Source organism: Bos indicus, chromosome 1 (assembly GCF_029378745.1).
Source record: "Bos indicus isolate NIAB-ARS_2022 breed Sahiwal x Tharparkar chromosome 1, NIAB-ARS_B.indTharparkar_mat_pri_1.0, whole genome shotgun sequence".
NCBI lineage: Eukaryota > Metazoa > Chordata > Mammalia > Artiodactyla > Bovidae > Bos > Bos indicus.
The window spans coordinates 74,448,877-74,472,373 of record NC_091760.1 but is presented as its reverse complement, the minus strand read 5'-3'; the positions used below and the strand labels follow the sequence as shown (position 1 = coordinate 74,472,373).

Sequence of the window (23,497 nt, the reverse complement as noted above, 5' to 3'; positions counted from 1 at the left end):
AAATGAAAATGTTTAGTACAAATAAAAGCCATGTTTTTTTATTAGAAAGATAAAACAAAATTTTGTTGCTCCATAGTTTTAATTTTTTTTAATTTATTTATTTTTATTTTTTGGCCACATTGCACAGCATGTGGGATCTTAGTTCCCTGACCAGGGATTGAACCCACGCCCCCTGCAATGGAAACAAAGTCTTAACACTGGACCACCAGGGAAGTTCCCGTGGTTTTAATTTTTGTTTGGCCCAGCAAAATGAAGGTTTTCAAGAACTTAAACATCTTGGCTTTAGTTAGTGAGGGGAAAGTAAGTCACTTGTTCTTGACAAGCAGATGAGACTTCCTGTGTGTTTGCTTTCATAATTGATTAGAGCCGATTTTAAAACGTTTGATTATAATGGACCATTATGAGTAGAATTTGCTAAGGTCAATCCTGGTGTATTTGCCCAATTCTGCCCTACCATAATATAAATCTGAGGTCTCAGACATCTTTGTTTGCTCATTTCTGTTAAATTTTACATTTCTATTTCCCCTTTTGCTGATTTTTCACAGGTCACAAATTGGTTAGTGAAGTCATAGAAGCTTCTGACCTACTTCTCTTGTTAGGTGTGTAAACAGATATTTTTGCTGATCTTAACATGTCTTTTAAATGCTTCTAATAAACTAGTTGCAAATAAAATTGCAGACCAAATTTATAATGCTGCTTGTGCTGAATTTTAAAATGTCAGAATTATATTGGGCAAATTCATTATCCTAAATTTAGGTGGAAATAATAATTATTTTGTGATAAAACTAAAATTCCGAAGTATGTATCTATATTATAAGGTTAAAACTGTTAAAAAGAAAGTTTGCTTAATCAAACTATTTTCTTGAACCAGATCTGGTTGTTTCTCATAATTGAAACAAAGTCATTTTAGTTTGTCTCATCTGTCTGGTCACAGTTGACATTTTTACTTTTTTTTTTTTTACTGTATGTGGTCTCTTATGGCAGTAGTGTATGGCCGAACTGTAAGTACTCTCATGTAAAATAATCTTATCAAAGATTCTTATTTTTTAGTTGTACTTTTCAGTGACATTTTTAAAAATCAGTTAAACAGGTCCTATAATGGTTTTGAAAAATTTTTTTCTTAGGTTACCACTTTGTTTCTTAAAATGATTTTTGCTCTAAAAATCCACTTACCTTTCAACTGACTAAATATAATATGGAATTTAATTTAGACTTTTGGCTTCACTGGAGAATTTATAAGACTGAATATTTATCTTTAAGGTTCACCTGGAGAAACGGCCTTTAGAGCGACAGATCCCGGATCTGAAAGTGACAAGCGTTATAGAAAGGTAAGTATAAAGGAGCACTCTTCACATAGATAGTCTTGAAAGATTTTTTTTAAGTTTTTACCTACCCTGGAAGATTTTAAAATGGTAACATATGAGAAGCAAACATAAAATTATTCAGTGGAGGTATTGTTATTATTCTTGGTACAAAATGCAAGGCATTTATGCAACAGTTCTGGAAATATAATTGGATAATCCAGTTTCCCTCAAATATATTTGAGAAATATTAGTTTCCAGGGTTTCTGCAACAAAGGGTTTTGTTGTTAAATATGTGTGGGGGGAAACGTATAAATAAAACAAGCAGGCTTCTTTTCTCTGGGATTTCTCAGACTTTGATATATGCATGTGCATTGTGAAGCTATAAGAGATTCGTCAAAATATGCAGAGTTTTCTAAATATATTTACCAACAAAACCCCTTTTTCCATGAAATATCTTCTAGATACCAATGTTTCATGATATATACTTAAGGGAAATCTTAAGGAAATAACAAGTTTGTTACTGGGGGATATAGATTTCTATTACATTGGTAGTCAACAAAATTAACGTATGGAGTTATTTAGGATATGCTAATTTCCATACATGCTTTAAAATCCATATGAAGTTTTAGGAGATTTGCTGATATAGAATAACATGCATTGTTATGTATTTATATTCATTTTAGCCTGATACTGTCTTAATCTTCACTTTTTTTATCTTTTCAAAATTGTAATATAAGTGATTCCTTGAAAGCTTTTTTCAAAATAATACCTAGATAAATAGATATCTGGAAAATACTCTATGAACATTTAAAAATTAAGTGCAAACATTTAACAATTAAATAATGAAGGTTATTGTGGTTTTAATGCATTGAGGTAAATAATTTCACGGCTTTTGGGGGAAGCAGGAAGAAAATAATTCCTTTGTGTAGATTTCCATCTGGTTTCCTATCCTTCAGCTTTGAACTTTTTACATGATATTCCACGTGTCAATTATATTTCAAAAGATTTTTTTTTTTTGTCTTTTAACTTGATCTTTTGGAGAAAACATTTTTCAAGATGTGTTTATATATGTGTGTGTGTATTTTTTTAACTTGATCATTTTTTATATCCTTTTCCATTTCCTTTTCCTTTACCCTTGGTGTTATTTTGACCAGGGACACCCTTGACTATGCATGCTACTGGGAAGAAAAATCTGAATAGAAATTAGCCTTTGATGATCAACTTTTTTTTGAGCCAAAGGCTTGACCCTTGATGCAGGTAGATTTAATGTGCAGAGAGAAACGAATGTATCTGGGGAGAAGGAACCTCTATTAACAGAGGTGGTAGTATGATTTTCAAGTGACAAGATTTCTTGTTGCCTAGATCAGTTAGGTGAGGCCTGCATCTCTGTTCTTTTCTGACATGGCCTATGATTGTTTTGGTTCATGAGAATCCTGCCTGTTTTGGACCTGACAGATAATTCCCTTATAATCCTGCTAAAGTGATAAATGAGTAGTAGTAATTGATAAATGGTCAGGAGCTCCGCAGTATAGAAGAAACAAGAGAACTAATCTCTGAAAATTTATATTTACAGATTTTATTTTATACAGTAGACATGAGAGCAAATTTATTGCTTTATTTTATAATTCACTTTGCTTGAAGATAAATACTGCTGTAGACTATTTCTTTTAAACTTTTCCATAGTTTATGGTGATTATCTTTCCATTAAAAACTCATCAGTTATTTCCCACTATTTGTTATAAATACTACATCGAGTTCTAGTTAATCCATTTTCATAGGTTAAATCAGATAGTATTAAATGTAGTATAAATATTTACTATATAGAGAAAGTATTGTCAGCATCAACTGGTGGTTTTGAATTTTATTAATATGCTGCATTTTTTCAAGGCTTAACTGTGTACCTGTGATGTTTGAAAATAATGAACTATTCAGACAAGATGCAGATACATGGATTGTAAGAAACTTGTCTGTAAATGGATGGTTGAATGTAAGCATGGACAGGGAGACCTTAGCAGAAACCTCTTTGAAATTACTCTAAAATATCAAATTTGAAATTTTGGGCAATAATCAGAGGTGATAGGATGGAAGCCAGGCAACCCACTCCAGTGTTCTTGCCTGGAGAATCCCAGGGACGGGGGAGCCTGTTGGGCTGCCGTCTATGGGGTTGCACAGAGTCGGACAGGACTGAAGCGACTTAGCAGCAGCAGGATGGTAGCCAGAGTTCAGGTGGTGCCTTTTTGATTGGTTTAGTCTAGTGTCTGAGAGCCCCAAGATTGAAAAGCGAAGTCATGACTTAGCATAATGATCGACTGGTTTATACCAAAGTTTCTAGCTAGACTTATCTTAGAAATGTAAATGTGAATTGGATTTTTTTTAATGTAATAAAAAACATTTCTATGAATAGAACTAAAAAGAAAAACTTGTTCTTTTTATAAGAGAACACATCTGGAAAAATACTGGTGAGTAGAAGGATAGTTAGGAGCCTTTGTAAGTCAGCTTAAGTGAAAGTGACAGGGAGTTGCAGGAATACAGAGGTTGATTGACTTGAGTCAACAGAATGAAAACAAAATAGATTACCTGTGGTTCCCAGTCTGGAGTTGTTAGACTTTAGGTGTTCTGAAAAATTGTAATTGAGGTCTTCAGAAAGTCAAAAAGCATATTTTTCCACATAATGCTGCACAGGCTAACTAAACATCAATCAAATTTCTTTGACTTTGCCTGGGTTTATATCTGTGCAGTTTGTGGGCAGTAATTATGTCAATCAAAAGTTCTTTATGTATTTTTGATAAATAAAAAATGGAAAAGTACTGAAACTACATTTTAGTAAATGCTTTTAATCAGAATATTTTAAACTTGTGTCCACTATAGAAAAATACTGGAAAGAGCCCTTAGTGTGAACTTAATAATGTTTTTGAGACCTGGATATCTGAAGGCAAATTCAGAATTGGAGTGGCAAGCCTTCTTTAGTGTTAACGGACTCGCCTGGTTTGTAAATCCCCAAATTTCTGTATTCAGTCATAATATGCATAGTAACGGGACCACATAGTGTATCTCCTCTTTTTAGATTCAGTAACATTGTTGTATTCTAGTGAAAATTTGTTAAATGAGACATTATCTTTGCTTTTATTCTATCATGTTTCTGATTGGTCATAAACATCTCACAGAAGTAGGGAATATTATTCTGAGGGTTATAAGTACATTTATAATTTATAGAAACTATTTGAAGTCCAAATCATAAAGTGTTGTTACCATTTTAAAAATAATCATTAAATAGTAATGTTCTTCCTTCCCACATGTCACTGTAATTCTTATGTGTGGCTTTACTTACTTTGTACCCCCCCACTTCTCTATTCCCTTTTCTGTGCCTAATTTTCCCTCGTCCTCAAAGTCCAGCTTCATGAAGCCTTGTGTTAACCATTTTAGTCCCAATAATTATACTCTTAACATTTAAGGCCTTAGACAGATGAAACACTATTTACTTTGGGTTCCATTCTTAGTATTTAAGGGGCTGTTTTTGTCGCAAAATCTCTGTTCTCAAAGCATGTAGGATATTGCTGAACTCTTAAAAAAAAAATCTGTCAATTGATTTAACTCGGTAAAAGGCTAATTTAAAGTAAGTAAATTTGGCTAATGCTAACAAAAGTGGGCCCAGATTTTTATGTAATGTGTGTTTTTGCTCTGATTACCTGTGAATTTCTCTTGGCCTTCAATATTTGAACAACTATTGAGGAGAGTAAGAATGTGAAGGAGCACATGTACTTGGATTTCTGAATTGTAACAAAGCAGTATTGCTTAAGTGGGATTTACATTTCTGGAAATCCTCATGCAACAAATGATGTAAACTGGCAAAATGAAATTCTCAGAACCAGCACCATCAAGAAGCAACAGATTCAGGAAGCTTAAGTTTGCTGAGCAGCTAACGGCTAGCAACTGTACATGATTAGATACTTATTTTATTCCTTAATAATAAGCATATTGCATTTTTATGTTTTTTTTACATTAAATATATACTGTGTACATAACACTGTCTTTAGGTGTAATAATTTAGAACAAAGGGGATTTGGTAGAAATTGTAATTTTGATAAAAACTATTGGTAATAGACTGATTTGTCCATCTTCTAAAATTATCATTTGTAGAAATTGTCCAAATAGTGAAATAGGACATGGTATTTCTGACTGGGGCAAGTTAAATAATTCAAGTTGAAAGACTTATTTTCTTCTGATATCCAATATTAAACATATTGTGATTGGCTCTGAATATCTTGAGAAGAATTATATATTACTAGGAGGGAGAAAGGAGAAGGCAATGGCGCCCCACTCCAGTACTCTCGCCTGGAAAATTCCATGGGCGGAGGAGCCTGGTGGGTTGCAGTCCCTGGGGTTGCCAAGAGTCGGACACAACTGAGCGACTTCACTTTCATTTTTCACTTTCATGCTCTGGAGAAGGAAATGGCAACCCACTCCAGTGTTCTTGCCTGGAGAATCCCAGGGACGGGGGAGCCTGGTGGGCTGCCGGACCCGCACAGAGTTGGGCACGACTGAAGCGACTTAGCAGCAGCAGGAGGGAGAAAAATAGGAAAATAGATTTTTATAGCTAATAGCAGAATTATTCAAACTTTGAAAAGTAGATTAGTGCCTAGAAATATTTTTTAAGTGGAACGGAAAAGTTTTTACTTTCACAAAGTTGTTTTCTGGACCCCAAACTAATAAAACAGAATTTGGCAAGCTTTTTCTTAGAGGTCCAGGTTGGAAATATTTTAGGTTTGCAAGCCCTATGGGCTCAGCCAGCCCACTATAGTTTGCCAGCTCCTTCTCTAAAGAGTAATTTACATGTGTCCTCTGAAGTGTTGTAGTTTTACCATTTTCCTTATTTATGTGTGGATTGAACCTGAAGGGTCAAAGACACTGAAACCAGTGAGACTGTAGAGCTCACAGGATGCTATCTGGTGCAGGCGTTGGGGTCACACTGCCTGTGTTCAGACCCTGCCCTTCCAGTTTTCTGAGGTGTATGACCTTGGATAAGTTCCTTAGTTTCTCCAAGTTTTTGGTTTCCTCTTCAGTAATAGGGGGCATGCTACCTGATAATGGTTAGTGTGGGCATTTCGTAAAGCCCTTCAGCACAAGATCTGGCACATAATAAAACTCAATAAATATTTATATGATGATATTATTATCTTATACTTTGAATTGTTGCATAAGTTAACAGCATATTAATGTTATTTGATTAATTTCTTCTTCTTTTCTTATTTCCTGTTGAATGTGTTCTGGGAATTGTGATAAGTGGGAAAAATGGATTGTAGGGTTGATGTTTAGCTTATTTACAGAGTAAGCAATTTTTAGGAAACCCAATTTGGATTTTATGCTATAAACTTTGTGTATTTTTGCAACAAACATGTGCCAAGCCCTAACCTATGTGCTGGCCATAACATACCTGAAGTGTCAAGACCTTATTCTATGTGCTAGGTATAAAAACAAACAAGGTATAGACCCTGCTCTGCTATTAATATTTAGAATACTGTTAAAGATAAGTATTTTTATTTTTTTGGCCATGCCTTGTGGCTTACAGGATCTTAGCTCTCTGACCATCAAGGATCAAACCTAGGCCTTAGCAGTGACAGCTCCAAGTCCTAACTACTGGACAGCCAGGGAATTACCAAAATGCAGTATTTTAAATGTATTCACATAAAAATGAGTCACAATTTCAAGGTTTTAAAAAATAACCATCAACATTTAGAGGTCTTTTAGCACTTTCAGTTTGTGTCTTGGTTTTTGGAGTTGAGTTTCTTGGTCTGACACTATACTTTTTTAAAAACCGGAAAACATTGTACATACAAAATGGGACCATGAGAGCAGCAGTGTCAAACTGATAGTAACCAAGAGATGTTTTGAGAGTGTATCACATGTGGTTGTTTACAATAACTATTTTTATAGACCACAATTACTGCATTTTTAATATATATCATTTAAAAATTATGTGCTGTTTCTTGAGATTAAAATGTCTGACCTTGGGAAAATATTTATTAAATGTTTTGTTCATATAAGGATGTATCTTACACAGGAGGCACACACATTTTTCTTCCTCCTTATTCAACATGGCCTTGGCTTTAAAAGCTAGCCTAGCAGTGCTTAGATAAGTGAGATGTGATGCCTAAAATAAAAGTAACCATTTATAGTTGTATAGTATAGTGTAAGTAGTTTTTTTCTGTGTCTAATTCTTGTTTTCTTCCTACTTTTTCCAGGAGGTAACAGTTAATTTCAACTACCTTCACATAACAGTGCTTCAGTAACAGACTTGGAAGGAAAGTGAGGTGTCACTAGGAGGAGGATGTTTTTCTTATACTTAAATAGCTGTTAGAGTATTTACCATACAGTTTGTATATACATGTAAGCAATGGATTAGAGAGGGGTGTTTAAGTTATCAATAAATAAGAAACCTGTGCGTGAGAGACCAGCACAGTTTAGAAGTGTGGAATACTTTCATACTGCTTTGGCATTTTATAAACTATAATAATGGGGATTATGTTCATTAAAGCACAGGCACATTAATGTGTAAGCCAACATGGGATGCCTTCTTTAAAAGACAACTATTTTGAGAAATCTAAACACTTAGATGAGTAGAAGCTATTATGATAAATGACTGAATAAAAATGAGCTGGGTAATTTCTTTCTGCCTGATGAAAGGCAGGGATACATGAAATGAAAGAAAAGGACATAAAAAGTTATGCAAATGATGAGGCTAGTGAGTTGACGTTGCATTTCTTTCAGATTTATCAATGACCATAAAAATGTTTATTTAAAGAATATATCAAAAAAAAAAATACATCTAAAAGAGAACTGCAGTTTTTTATAAGTATATTTTGTACTGTTGAATTTGGAAACAAATGTCGAAATTTCAGTTATGTTACTTGCCACTTTGACGTTCTCTTACTTGTCATGCAGAAATATCAACTAGTTTCATCCTTTGATTTATAGTAAGTCAACCAGTTTCATTATATTGGTACATCTTAATGTATTAAACCTAAGAATCAAGGTAAAAATTCCCCTAATTGTTTAATATTTCCCTTAAAGTGCTGTACTATAATACAGCTTTTCTTTTTGTATTTATTTCTTTTCTGCTAAACTTTTTTATTTATATAAATGTTTGGATTATATAAACTAACTTATTAAGCTTCCGGGTGAGTCTGCTAATTAAAATGTAAATGTAACATTAATTAGTATTTCATTTTAAGAAGCTTTATGATTATATTAAAGAAAATAAAATATTTTTGGCAGTTGTTTATAAAGCTCTGAGGCTGTTTGAAACTCCTAACTTAGATTATTTTAATGAGTGTTAATTTTCCTAACTTTTAATTTTTATGACTTGGTAAAAATTGAGCCCATTGTTCTCCCAGGTAAACTATTCTTATGAAGATTAAAGGGTGACTTCATTGCAACTTTACCTTTTAAGGGTTTCTAATTGAGAAAATACAAGGTTCATAGCATTGTCAATTCCCAATTGTTACTTCTCCTACATTTCTTGAGGTTGATTATCTAATAGACCAGCAATTAAAAACACTGTATAGAAAATGACATGTATTTTAGTTTCATTCCACAAGTGAATGCACTGCATTAGATGGACATTTCATTATTATAAATGGAATGAGATTTTAGCATAGAAATAGTGATTACTTTGTACATAGGTCCAAACTGAGTTTCTTTTCTTTTTTGTTTTTGCAGCAACTGTATTATCTCCATATTTTAATTATGTTCTTTAATGGAACTTGTGCTTTAGTAATTAATGTACCCTTGGTTATATTCTCAGAGGCTGTTTTTACTTAATGTTAGAACAGCTCATAAAAAGTGAAAATTCAGTCACACTTCTTAATTTGTTGTTGTATAAAACTAAAACAATACCTCAAACATTTTTTAATTAAAAAAACTCTTAAATTTTAATCAAATAAGATTATGTGTTTAGGCATGTAAAATTTTGAATTAATGTAAAACCTTGATTAACTTGATGCTCAAAACTAAGTTTTCAGGGATATTTATTGATTTATTTACTTTTTGGCCATGCCACATGGCTTGCAGAAATCTTAGTTCCTGGACCAGGGATTGAACCCACGCCCCCTGCAATAGAAGCAGGCAGAGTCTTAACCACTAGACCACCAGGGAAGTTCCTTAAGGGATCTTTACTTGAAGACATTAGATATCAAAGAAAAATACTTACTTAAAAATAATGATTTAACACGTAATTAAGCTATTATATATTCTCCATTTAGTCTTAAGAAACTTTAACAGTTGAGAATTAGATTCAGGACCGCATATCAACGCTTGAAAAATCAGTTTGGGTTTTTTTTTGCCCCCTATGTATCAAGTCGGGAACATAACACTGGTTCATATTGGCAGTTCAAAAATACGGGTCACAGTATCTGTTTTCTCAGTGTTCCTGGTACTCATTTAGTTAACTGTAGTGCCACCTTCCTTGAGCATTCCAGTTAGTCTAGGTTTTACTGTATGTTGGTATTATATCTGGCTCATTTTATTCACCAAACAGTCACTTACTGCATTTTCCTTTTCACTTTTTAGACTATGGTGTTTTATATTTGAGACATAATTTTACTGAGGGGAAAAGTGGAAATGTGGTACAGAGCCCAGTTATATAGTGGCTCTAAAGGTACATAACTGAGTTTCCATTTTTGTTACAAGCTATCCATTCCTCTCTAACTTACATCTGTTCCTTTTTTGTACCCTTTGGTTTAACATTGTTCTCCTCCCCAATTTTCCTCTTCTCCTGGCTGTAAACTCATGGCAGGGTCTGCTTGGTGAGCTCATTCTCTTACAACAGCAAATTCAAGAGCATGAAGAGGAAGCACGCAGAGCTGCTGGCCAGTATAGCACGAGCTATGCCCAACAGAAGCGCAAGGTGATGGATGGTTTAAGGGGGCTACTGATTTGTTTACACTAATCAGCCATTTCTGCCAATATCACGTCACCTTAATCCATTCATGGACTAGAATTATGAGAAATTAGTTTTGACAAGATAAAAATATGAAAGATAATACAGATATGCAACTTTCTGGAGTATGCAAACAAACCCAAAATATTAAACATAGTAATTTATTTTCTGAAAACTAGATTATCTGTGAGGGTTCATGGACTTGTACTTAGATAATTGTGAATTGTGGTTTACTTGGCCCAGTTATTGAGTTACCCTAAATCTGTGGCCAACTTGTCTATTCTCTTAAGTTTTCACTTCTAAAATGAAAAGGGTTCCTGTGAATGACCATGTTAAATTAAAGAATGAAATGGTTTTGTTTTAGTTAAAATGATTCAGCAGAGAATTCTTTTTCCTACAAAAGAAAACTATTTTGACTTAACTTTCGGACAGTTATTCTTAAATACTTTGATTAACTTGTAATAAGACTTTTGACATTTATTAACAAAGTCAGCACAGATTTTCACCTTGTCCACTGAAAAATTGAACATTGGAAATTTGATATAATTCTAGTCACTAAAGGACAGATTCTAATAAAACTCAGTGTAACACTGTACAAATATTTGCTTATCACCAAGAAATCCTTAAAAGTAATGCTTTTGGCTTTAGATGATCCTATAATGTAGATCCACAGTTTAATGTCCTAAAGAGACTAGAGTCAAATGAAGTGTTTAAAATGATTTTTAAAATTTTATTGTAAAATCTTGACATCAGCTAGTTACATATATTAGAAAAGTTTTACAGTTAGGTACAAATCTTAAGAAAAATGATCCAGTCATATAATTAGTTTCCTGTACATTCTGATATTGAAATCAACCAATACTACAGATAATTAGTGAAATGATCCTGCTGGCTAACCCTGTCGCATTTGGTGGTGGTTAGTACAGTACTAATTATAGTTTATTTTTTCAGTGTCGCTTCCTGGCTTTTCTCAATTCCATGGCTGTGAAATCAACTGCTATATGTCATTTAGCTTTCAGTAAATGAATAATATAGGTGGAAATAGAAAACAAATTATTTTCCTACTTGTGTTAAATCACAGGAGGACTTAGTGTAAATGGTGCTTTAGCATTCTCTGTTCCTCATGCTGTTCAGAGTACCACTTAAATATACTAACAAGTTGGATGCTCAGGCTAAGCTTCTGTCCTTAACTTCATTACAAAAAAGAGGGAAAGAAACTGTTATGTTTTGGTGTGTTAGTTAGAAATATGAATATAGCTCTTGTTTTCAAGACCAGTAGATCTTGTTTTTTTCTTAATGGTAAAATAATTTACAGTGAGCCCCATAGATCTGCTATTTTAAGATTCTAAGATACAGTTTAAGATTATAAATATCCTATTGAATCTGACAATTTAAATGAAAGCAGTAGTGAATACTGTTATTTTCTACACTGCCAAGGGTTAGTGTTCATTTGGGGCCTTTTTTCAGACCTAGAGTTATCCTTCCTCTTCCTAATAGTCATCGGATTATCCATATATAACCCTTTTATTCCTCACTCTCCATGTTTGTGAAAGAGCTACTGATAGGGCTGTACCTCTGTCTGTTTTGTTTATTAAGATGTACTTAGAAGCGCACAAAACGGGGCTTGTTCCTGCCCACTTACCTTGTGTGAAAGTTAATGAGACGAAAAACAATTTGTGCACCTCTATAATAGTATCATTCTTTCACTGTCCTTAAAGATGATTTCCTTACTGTATCTTCCCTCCTTTCCCCTTATAGTTACACTGGTGACTTCAGCCTTACATTGTCATAATGACCAAAGTGCTAATTTGATGAGACTTCTATCTTTCCAGGCATTTGAGGTTTACTTGAGGTACAAAACCGCAGCTACTTTTTGTCATTTTTTGATGCTTCTTTCCTACTACATATTGTAAATATTAGTAGGCCTTTTTTTTTTTAATGCTTTTTTTTTTTTTGTAATACTGTGCAGCATGTGAGATCTTAGCTCCCTGACCAGGGATCAAACCCGCACCCTCTCCAAGGATCATAACTGCTGGACCTCCAGGGAAGTCCCTATTTATATCTTATTGGTAGCAGCTAGTAGATTTTCCCTGTATCATCCAAGCCGAGCAGCTCATGCAGAGATAGTAGATTAAAACTGCCATTGGTAGATTTGCCTCCTGTGAATGTATGTACGCATACATAGAAACTTTTGCGAGTCTTATACTCCATATTTCAGAATGGCTACAATTGCTTAGTAGGAAGAAATGCTTAAAATTTAAAAATCAGGCTTGGTTTTGTTAGGAGCTAGTAAAGGTTTTTCTTTTTCAGCTTTAGCTTGTTTCTGCAGAGGGTTCCGCTCTTTCTCCATCAGTTTTACAGCCCTGGAATTGTAGGAAAGCTCTGGTTTCAAGACTATTGATACCCATTTCTGTCAGGGTGAGTTTTGACCTAATTTCATAATAAAAACTAAATATATTAAACAATAGGACAAGGACTTACTGTAAGTAGCTGAATTTTACTAGTAAAGTGCATCAAAGTAAAATACATCCCAGGTTGCTAGTTAAGACTTCAAATAAGTGATAGACTAACAATAGCATGTATTATTCTCTCAAAATATGTCAAAGTATCTTATCACTAATCTTTAAGATTTATTTTGTGAACCTAAAGGTTTTAACCTTGTTTCCTGTAAAATCTTAGATCTAATTCTTGACTCATCATCAACTTGTCTTTTATATAATATAGTATTAACCTTTTAATTTAACGTTAAGCAGATAGGAAGTGTATTGTTGAAACTATGCATGAGTTATTCCTAACAGTCACACCAGAAGGGCACATGATAAATTTAAATACTCCTAAAAAGTTGTTACTAAATACTAATATTAGCATAAAAATTGTGTTTGTAATATTTTAATAACCTTATATCATTTTAATTCTTTATATATCTTTTTTATTTTACCAAATTGTCAAGGTTAGTCCTTTATAGTCCTTGGCTTGTATAAACATTCTGTTTTGTGTAATTATATTGCTTTCTTAATTATTGCCCCAGTTGTAGAGATATGTTGGATTTTGTACTGTAACTTAGATTATATTGCATGATATCATTAAGTATTCACATCCTATACTAATGCTGTTTATATATTTCATACCACTTTAACTTCAGTTGGATGAATATTTAATGGAACAGTAAATCAGAGTAACTTTCCAGATGAATTGGGATTATAATCTGCATAACAATTTTTGTGATCACATTATTACAGTGTGATGTCATGCCATATGATCAAAATATGGAATTAATTTCTTCATTGGCCTTCAGGAGTTTGTTCTTTGGGTTGTGGGCTCCTCAACATGCTTGTTTTGTCACATTTTAGGAGATGATTAATAATTCTTGTCCATTTTACACAAACACATAGTCACATGAAAAATGCTTCTATCCACAAGTTGCTGCTTGCTGTACTGGAGTGAGAAGCAGTAATACAAAGTTTGTTTTATGTTGCATTTTTCTCATTTGCAAAATAAAATTTGAAATTTTTAGACATAGGCTTTTTAGGAAAAAGCAATTGTGGATTATGTACCTATCATTTCTAGCAAGTATTGTCATTTTTATTTAAAAGAAGTTTGAGGGGAATTTTGAGAAAGCATTTGGAAACAGGAATTAAAATCTCAAAATAACATTTTATTGCATGGATAAGAGTTATTAATGTCCACTTCAATAAGCAAATCATTTAGAATATTTTCATGTGTATTTGCTACCATGAGGTCTTGGCTGCTTAAGCAGCCAGTGAAATCAGGATGAATAAAGATTTACCTGAGTTTTAACTTGATTTTTGTCTCCTATGGAATAAAATCATGTTTAAAAATTTTGAGTACAGAAATTAGATAATTATTTTAAGATTGAGAATGGCAACTTTGGTATCTCACTAAGGAGTCAAAGCAGTTATATAGATTTGTCATAAATGACATCATTTTAATTGCAATTGATTATTGTGTTTTATATTTAGAATTGTGATTACTTTAAAGCTTGTCGTAGAATAAAGTTCTTTATTTTAAATATCTTATCTTAGAACTATTAGCATTACTAATAATTAGAAGTAGTTTCCCTAATACCTGTGGATTTTATCCTACTTTTGTTTTATTTTCAAATCAATTGTTTGCTTTACTCAACTTCACTGCCTCTGATGCATTCGCTTTATTATGGGTTAGAAGATCTTGCAGTGGAACTAAATTTAAAAAGCAAGCATCTGGCTCCACTTAAAGCTCTGAAAATGCAATTGTTCTTTGCATATATTAAACACTTTCCTACTTACGGAATGAAAATGGATAAGTGTTTGCTTAAAAGATAAACTATGACCAATAAATTTTTTCAGTAGCTGTACATTATAACGCGTCTGACTTCTGAAAACATTATTGTAAGGATTTCAGTGCCTTATTTCTCAAGCATCCAAGTCCCTGTGCTTGAGTACAAAACAACCTGTCAAGGACCTAGTAAATGTATGTGTCAATCTATTTTTCTAACAAGCCAGTCATAAGAAATGACTAGAACGGCAATAAGAAGATGATTTCTTTTTAAGGTTTTCATTTATATAAACTTTTCCTGAGCTGTTTTTGTTGATGAATAAGATTACTTTTTAAAATAAGCATTTGATTTAAAATTTCCTTTTATTAAATATCCATGTAAAGTGTATAGTTTTTACTCTTAAAAATGGTTTATTTAAAAAGTTAACTTACTGTATATTCTATATAAACATAATTCTCAAAAAAATTTTATTTTAAATATTTAGGTGTCAGACAAAGAGAAAATTGACCAACTTCAAGAAGAGCTTCTGCATACTCAGGTAATACTAATATAATTCATAGTCAGGTAAAAAGAACCAAAGAGTTTGTCTTATACTCTAAATTTGGTGATGTGGGAATTTATCTTTTTAACTGAGCAAAGTTTGTAGTGATTTAATGATAGAACCTTATTATTATCAATAGATGCCCCCACAAATGCAAAAGCTAATTGAGAAATAAGGAATAATGAAGGAACTTGATAAGTTTAATTAACTCATTTATGTGTAAAACCTATTGTTGAGTGAATCATATGCTTTTAATTTTAGAGGAAGACTATGGCAGAAAAGACTGGGGAAAGTGACTTGTTCTTGTATAAACCTGTGCTTGTATTTTTACATTAATTGGCTAATTAGAGGAACAGTTAAAAGAAATTGGAGTGAAATCTATCACAGTTCTCTAAAGTCCAAACCCAATCAGATAATAATCTTTCCAAAGGTATTAATATTTCTGACACTAAAGAGTTATTCTCTTATAGTTGATGATACAATTATTATTTTAAAGACTTGTTCTGTGCAATGTAATCGAGTAGAGAACATTCTCCTGAAAAATTGCCACGTTATCCACTCTATCATTAATTATTCTCTATAGATACAATGATATGTGGTAATTCCGTTTAAATTAAAAAGACTCATCAGGTCTCTTTTTAGAGAAAAGTACGACAAAGCAATTTAAATGAAATTAGGAACCAGTGTATGTTGAGTCTCAGGTTTTCTTAATATCTATGTATTGATTCATATACTCAACTATATGTTAGAATCAAGTGTGCTCTGAGCAACCCTAATATTGTCATGGCTTCACAGCTGGGTGATTATAGTCTGCAGCCAGAGATTAAGAATCACTGGCCTCAGAATGTGATCTCTGGAGAATTAGCATCAGTAATACTCTTTGGGAACTTGTTGGAAATGCAGATTATTGGTCCTATCCCAAATGCACTGAAACAGAAACTCTGGATGTGGAACTTAGCAGTCTTTGTTCTTAAAAACCCTCAAGTGATGTTGATGAGTTCTTAAGTTTGAGAATTATTGGCCTAGAATTTTGCATGATGGCCCATAGCACATCTCTGTAGGAAGCCTGCAGATTGACATATACTAAAGAGTGTTTCCAGTCCCAGAAAATGTAGCCCCCATATTTGATTCGGTATTTACCAAGTGAACCAGTAGAAATCCTACCACCGTTATATATACCTATTGATATCAATCTTTCTATTTGTTGGAAGGTGCTAGGCATTGATGAAAGTACTTTATGGAGAATTCATGATATAATAATGACATTACCTATATTAATAGTGTCCAGTTGAAATAAAATGCAAGCTATATGTACTTTAAAATTTTTGCATTAAAATAAGGGTAAAAAGAAATAGGTAAAATTTTAATGTTAATAATATATTTAACAAAGTAGATCTAAAATAGTTATAGATCTAGTTAGTATAAAAATATTAATGTGGTATTTGTGTATTTGTACTGAATTATAGAAATCTGATGTGTATTTTATTCTTAACACACACCTTAGTGCAGACTTGCCACATTTCAAGTGCTAATTATCCATATGTGGCCAGTGGCTACCATCTGTATTAGACAGCATAGGTCTAATTCTTAGATAACTACCAGAAGTTTGTTGTGTGTACTGTTACTGAATATAAATGAACAAGTTCTGTAAAAATATATTTATAATATAAACCAGCCTATAGTTCTACCTGTCTCATACTATATAATTTCTTAAATTTATCTTAAGTTGGACATTCTCTGAGGATAAAGCCATGATCTCTTGTTATTTACTTTGTGCTTGGAAGATTGTAACAGCCTAACATATTTTCCAAGAAAAATTTTCCATTTCTTTCTTTCCATTAACAAAAGACATGTTACTGTAAAGTTGGACAAAAACATCCAGTTGGTGGGATGGGGAGGGAGGTTGTGGAGGGAGGGGATATGTGTATACCAGTCACTGATTCATGTTGATGTATGGCAGAAACCAACACAATATTGTAAAGTAATTGTCCTCCAATTGAAAATAAAATTTAAAAAAATCCAGTTGGTTGTAAGAAAGAGTAATTCTTAATAATTTTCTGAACTTGGTTAATGTTTATAGAAGAAATAATCGAGTATAAACAGACCAGTTAGAAAAGGATCACATTTATTGGTGTAGCCAAGCATCTAATTTGACAAAAAAGCTTGTATAAACATATTAGTCTTTTAAATTGTTCTTATGTCAGTATTTTAAAAATTATAATGTGTAATCTCTGGTCATAGAAGCTTACCAAAACTTAAAAGAGTTTGGGCCCTCAACTCAGACCTATATTCAAAACTATGTGACCTTGGATAGGCTCCTAAGCATCTCTAGCCTCTGATTCCTAACCTGTATAACCTTGGCCTCACATGAAGCCTTAAAGGAGTTAAATACAGGTGAAACACTGAGTAAAGGGCCTGTCGTGTAACGCATGGTCAGGTACCGTTAGCTATTTTTATTTTATACCATTTTAATAAAATAATATAGGGGCATAAACAAAATTTGAATTTTTGTCAAATGTGCCTTAACTGAAGATTTAAAATTTTGATGCAGGAAATAGTGCTTCATAGAGTATACTTAAGAGCTTGCCTTTTCAACTCCTTTTATTTTTAGTATTTTTATTAATTTCTTCAACATAAACAGCAAATAATTTTCCAATAAGATGCCAATTATAACAGAAAACTATGAAGTTCATTGTTTGAGATAATATTCATCATTATTTTGTTCAACATTTTCATAGTTAACTTTTAAATAAAATAATTCATTTTAAGTGCTTCAGGATCAAGGAAGATTTTAATTTGTACTTAATGTTATTTTTTAACCGATTGGTTTCTTATGAAGTTACTTGTATTACTGTGTTGCAGTTAAAGTACCAGAGAATCTTGGAACGGCTAGAAAAGGAGAACAAAGAATTGAGAAAATTAGTATTACAGAAAGATGACAAAGGCATCCATCATAGAAAGCTTAAGGTATTTTAAGTGTGTCTTAACTTGTTAGCTCTCAAAACTGCCACTTCACATTGTGTCTTCATCAATACCAGTTTTTAAGGAACTGCAAAGGGTTCTATCATCCTTTTCTTTCTAATCTTATGCCCTTGGGGGAAAGGGAGGTCTCGTCTTTTGTTAAAGACTTTGTAGATTATAGTCTCCGAACATTTGTTTTTTTATTAGATCCATAAATTCTTCATACTTGTGAATCAGTGAATCAGTTTATTTTTTTATGAAATATTAAACTTCCCTAGTGGCTCAGGTGGTAAAGAATCTGCCTGCAATGCAGGAGACCTGGGTTCAATCCCTGGGTGGGGAAGATCCCCTGGAGAAGGGAATGACAACCCACTCCAATATTCTTGTCTGGAGAACTCCATGGAGAGAGGAGCCTGGCAGGCTACAGCCCGTGGGGTTGCAGAGAGCTGGACACGACTGAGTGACTAACACTTTACTTCTAGGCTTACTTCATTTCTGCAGCTGTAAAATCAGTAAGTTAATAGAAAATTACATGTGTCCTCTTTATTGCCTTACTTGTAGTGCCACTGCATGAAGAGCCCATTTTCTTCAGTTTTACAATAGTTAACATTTTCTTCTGGAAGGTTCCTTAGGCATTTTAAAGAATTTTTGAATAAACATGCTGGTATTGTTATCAGCACATTGATAATTACCATTATCAGTAAATTAAATATTATTATTCCCCACTAAACAACCTGTATGTGCTACATTAAATTGAAGTAATTCTTTTTTTTTAACTTAAATGTCATATAAGTAAACAGAAGGTGTATGTAGCAAAACTTCAATAAATCATGACACATGCATTTTGTGGCCAAGGTCCAAGGATATACAGTTCTGGTTTAACCAACATGTATTAGTAGTTCTGACTCCAAATTACAACTGCATAATACTAGCATGACTTTATTTATAAGCCAATATGTGGCAGTTGGAAAAGTCACATCCAAGTGTTAATAAATACTGAGAATTTACCTGAGCAGTTGTATTTTCTCTCATTAAGTGAAATAGTAATGAAGATTTGAAAAGTTTGTTGTTTATCTTTAGGTCCAAGGGATAATAGTTGCTTTCCTTTTAATTACTTGTAGGTGTTTAGAGATGAAAGGAACTTCAGGCCCTCATTTTGTTCCTACTTTGGTATTAAAACTTACCTTTAATTATTAAATGCTTGGTAGTAGCCTTTTTCCCAGGCCTGTTTATATGTTCAGTCATTCCTCAAATACTTGAAGTTTGTTATTTTCCAGAAAACTTGTTTGACCCTGGTTTTACTGAGAGAACAATACAGGATGTCTGCTCCTGGTGCTCTCATGTTTTAGTCTGCCCAGTTATCAGTATACACTACTCGTCCTTACTGATTTAACAATAATTTTGGTGATTCTTTCTCTACTTTACCTTTTCTTCAGTCTCTCTCTCCCTCTCTGAGAGGGAAACACCAAACATTCCTTTCAGTTGGTACCTGGCTTATTGAGTGTTCATGGTCTTTCTTTGTTGGGCACTTAATATTAGCTCTTCAGTATTTTTTTTTTTAATATTTATTTATTTGTCTGCCCCTGGTCCTTAGTTTTATCATGTGGATCCTTAGTTGTTCTTAAGTTGCAGCGTGAAGGATATTTAGTTGTGGTGTGCGGATTCTTAGTTGCAGGCGTGTGGGACCTAGTTCCCGGCTCTGGGATCCATCCAGGGCACCTAGCATTGGACGCTGGGAGTCTTAGCCACCGGACCACCAGGGAAGCCCCTAGCTCTTCAATGTTAAACAGTAACCTCCCTCTTTTAGTGTTTAATTGGAAGATTAGGAAATCCTGAATTAACATACTGTGTTAAATCAGTGTCTCTTGAAATAAATTGGATAAGAAGCTATGGAATTTTATTCTATACTGTTTTACATTTACTCAGAATATAATTATGGGAACTCTTTGAATTTATCAGCTTTTTTATCCTGACACATCTGTGGGTTTTTTAAAATGTTTTCTGTATTTTATAATATTGATTTTTTGAATTTTATAGAAATCTTTGATTGATATGTATTCTGAAGTTCTTGATGTTCTGTCTGATTATGATGCCAGTTATAATACACAAGATCATCTGCCGAGGGTAAGTGAAAAATTAGTATACAGTGAAATTGCCCATTAGCAGAAAAGCACATTAGTTTTTTTAAAAAGTTACGTGTGTGTGTATACATAGACAAAGACAAAATTTTCTCTATAATATTCATGTGTTCTAGGTGATGTCTCAAGCATTGAATGTTGTTGGACTGTTTTGGTCCTTTAGTTTACTTGTATTTATACATAATGAAGGAGGGCTTTCAGATATTTGGCATTATATATACATGATGTCTATGATATTAAAATTCCTGCTTGGTAGATAAAATTAGGTACATAGGAGAAATATAACCTCACAGAATTGAAAATGTCTTTATAAAGAGTAAACTAGCTATGGAAGAGATTTATGCAATAGTAATGTTAATCTGGTTTTAAAACTAGTAGTTTAGCATTAGTAATAAAAATTTGGCTATAAATAATGGATCCAATTGATGTTTTATTGTTTATTTTCAGTACACATCCACGTATAAACTATCATTTTTTTTTTTCTGGATATTTTAAAATCATTTAACTGGACAGTTTTTAAAGACTAATTCCCAGCAGCATTCCAAATGTATTGAATTTAAGTTTGTATCAAAAAATTTGAATATGTGGTATTTATTTTGTGGTAAGGTTGTTGTGGTTGGAGATCAAAGTGCTGGAAAAACAAGTGTGTTGGAAATGATTGCTCAGGCACGAATATTTCCTAGAGGGTCTGGGGAGATGATGACACGTTCTCCAGTTAAGGTAAGAAAATAGGCCCTCTGGGTCAATAGACTTATTGTGGTGATCGTTGTCTAATGTATTTAAATGTTGAATCACTGTTTTGTACACCAAAACTAACATAATATTGTTTGTTAACCATATTTCAGTTAAAAGAAAAAGGTAGGCCAAACGAAGTTCTTCAGGGAAGTAATCACTTTAACGAAGTTTGTCCATTGTGTTGAAATGAAGAATTTTGACGAAAGAATTGATATGTAGCATTTGGAATTATTCCTAGTGTAGAAATTAGTAGAAGTCATCCCTCAGACAAGAACAAAGATCAGGAGTTTGGGGCTTGCCTTTGGGATGTTAACAAAGCAGCAGCTGGATGTGCAAGTTTGGAGGGCGATCTGGATTAGAGATGGAAATGGAGGAGTCATAATCAAACATCTAAAGGTGGTAGTTAACTCCCTAATGGATAAGATCACCTAGGGAGTGAGTGGAGATGGAGAACACCTACAACCTCTGAAACATTTAACTCTCAATAAATGTTAAAGAAATGAATTGTTACCTAAATTTACTGTTGATGTGCAATGCAAAATTTCCTTTTAGTTTTTCAAGTTTTGAGATTGATGGTTTTGTGCTTGGTACTCTGTACAACATTGACTGGGAAATGGAACCATGTAAGTACTGTGGGAATTAATAGAAATTGTAAATACAGTCTTCTCAATTTTCTGTTAATTTCAGGTGACTCTCAGTGAAGGCCCTCATCACGTGGCCTTATTTAAAGATAGTTCTCGGGAGTTTGATCTTACTAAAGAGGAAGATGTAAGTAGGTTTCGTATGAGGTTTATATGTGTAATTTTTTATAATCTGTGTAAACTTATAAAAGACAACTAAATGGAATATTTAACTGACAGTTTTCTTAGGATTTTGTTGTTTTTCCATTGATAGCTTGCCGCATTAAGACATGAAATAGAACTCCGAATGCGGAAAAATGTGAAAGAAGGCTGTACTGTTAGCCCTGAGGTAAGTCCTGCAATTCATTTCAACCATGTTTTATGGAAATCCAGTATTTTATGATTTGAAATCATGATATTAGCATTGATATTTAGATTGAAGCAGTTCGAAGATAGTCTTTTTTTTTTTTTTTTTAATATTCCAAAGAATGTTTCATTTTGTGGGAAAGTTTTATGAAATAATTATTCCCATGATCAGAAAGAGCATAACTTTTTTTCTGAACCACATATCTAAATGAATGAGATAAAGAATTTTCAGGATATGTGTCAACAAAAAAATTGCTAACAAGCTGTCTTTCAGTTAGTTTTTTGGCTTTTGGATTTTTTTTTTCCCTGAACAGACCATATCCTTAAATGTAAAAGGTCCTGGACTACAGAGGATGGTGCTTGTTGACCTACCAGGTGTGATTAATGTAAGTGTATACAAAACATGTATCTTATCTTATTCTGTTGTGGCAGACATTTATAATGACCTTTAAAACCTTTTTCTTCAAGACTGTGACATCAGGGATGGCTCCTGACACAAAGGAAACTATTTTCAGTATCAGCAAAGCTTACATGCAGAACCCTAATGCCATCATACTATGTATTCAAGGTAAATCTTATTGAAAGGTTTTAATTGCACTAGTATTCTTCCTTATTTAGCAATGAAGGTTTGTTTTACATATGTGTTACATAAACATGGGCTTCCCTGGTGGCTCAGATGGTAAAGTGTCTGCGTATAACACGGAAGACCCGGGTTTGATCCCTGGGTCAGGAAGATCCCTTGGAGAAGGAAATGGCAACCCACTCCAGTTCTCTTGCCTGGAAAATCCTATGGATGGAGGAGCCTGGTAGGCTACAGTCCATGGGGTCACAAAGAGTTGGACGCGACTGAGCAACTTCACTTTACATAAACATATAAAACAAATGTTTTATTTTCTCCTCCTGTTCATTTTATAAGTAGAATTGAGGTTGGTGATATTTTGATGAATTTCCCTGTGTAGGCATCATAGAAATTCTTATTGGCTAGAATTTCTTTTCACAACTAAGATAAAATATTAAGAAAGATGATTTTACTATAGTGTTAGACACAAGATGTAGCTTCTTGAAGTTTTTAAAACCCACTTTGTAGCCATTACAGTGTCATTTTTCAATTTATTTTCAGATGGATCTGTGGATGCTGAACGCAGCATTGTTACAGACTTGGTCAGTCAAATGGATCCTCATGGAAGAAGGACAATATTTGTTTTGACCAAAGTAGACCTGGCAGAGAAAAATGTGACTAGTCCAAGCAGGGTGAGGGCAAATTCTTTATGCAAGCTTTAGTTATGACAGAAACTGAATGGGGGGAAAAAGATTTCCTTGTGAAATAAAAGTAGTAATGGGATTTTTCTTGGTTTTCATTAAAAAAGCAAAGTATTGTAAAGTTATAGTAAATTATATAAGTGCAGAATTGAGGTTTAAGTGTAATTCTACAGTTATAACTAGTTTGATTCAAATTCTTAAAACTAATGTTGCTTACTCTAAATTTTGTAGGCTGACAGAGTCATTAACCTCATTGCAGTATTTTTTAACATTAGTTAATATTCATAAATTAGTGTAAAACTAGTGATGGTTTAAATTCCTTCTGGACATTACTTATGTTATTCTTTGTTTTAAATTTTTT

The 23,497-nt window shown here is 33.2% G+C and overlaps 1 protein-coding gene across 4 annotated transcripts in view; it reads left to right on the top strand.

The window, feature by feature from the left end:
- Window positions 1-23,497, top strand: part of OPA1 (OPA1 mitochondrial dynamin like GTPase) — an 86,613-nt gene that overhangs the window by 7,431 nt on the left and 55,685 nt on the right. Inside the window, exons 5-16 of one of the 4 annotated variants that reach the window (XM_070789707.1) lie at window positions 546-599; window positions 1,261-1,328; window positions 10,096-10,206; window positions 15,000-15,053; window positions 17,919-18,023; window positions 20,055-20,141; window positions 20,762-20,875; window positions 21,578-21,658; window positions 21,785-21,859; window positions 22,191-22,262; window positions 22,345-22,444; window positions 22,997-23,127. In XM_070789707.1, the coding sequence (XP_070645808.1) occupies window positions 546-599; window positions 1,261-1,328; window positions 10,096-10,206; window positions 15,000-15,053; window positions 17,919-18,023; window positions 20,055-20,141; window positions 20,762-20,875; window positions 21,578-21,658; window positions 21,785-21,859; window positions 22,191-22,262; window positions 22,345-22,444; window positions 22,997-23,127 (1,052 nt within the window). The remainder of the gene's footprint in view (window positions 1-545; window positions 600-1,260; window positions 1,329-10,095; window positions 10,207-14,999; window positions 15,054-17,918; window positions 18,024-20,054; window positions 20,142-20,761; window positions 20,876-21,577; window positions 21,659-21,784; window positions 21,860-22,190; window positions 22,263-22,344; window positions 22,445-22,996; window positions 23,128-23,497) is intronic. The other 3 variants (XM_070789714.1, XM_070789718.1, XM_070789726.1) reach the window with 3 other exon arrangements.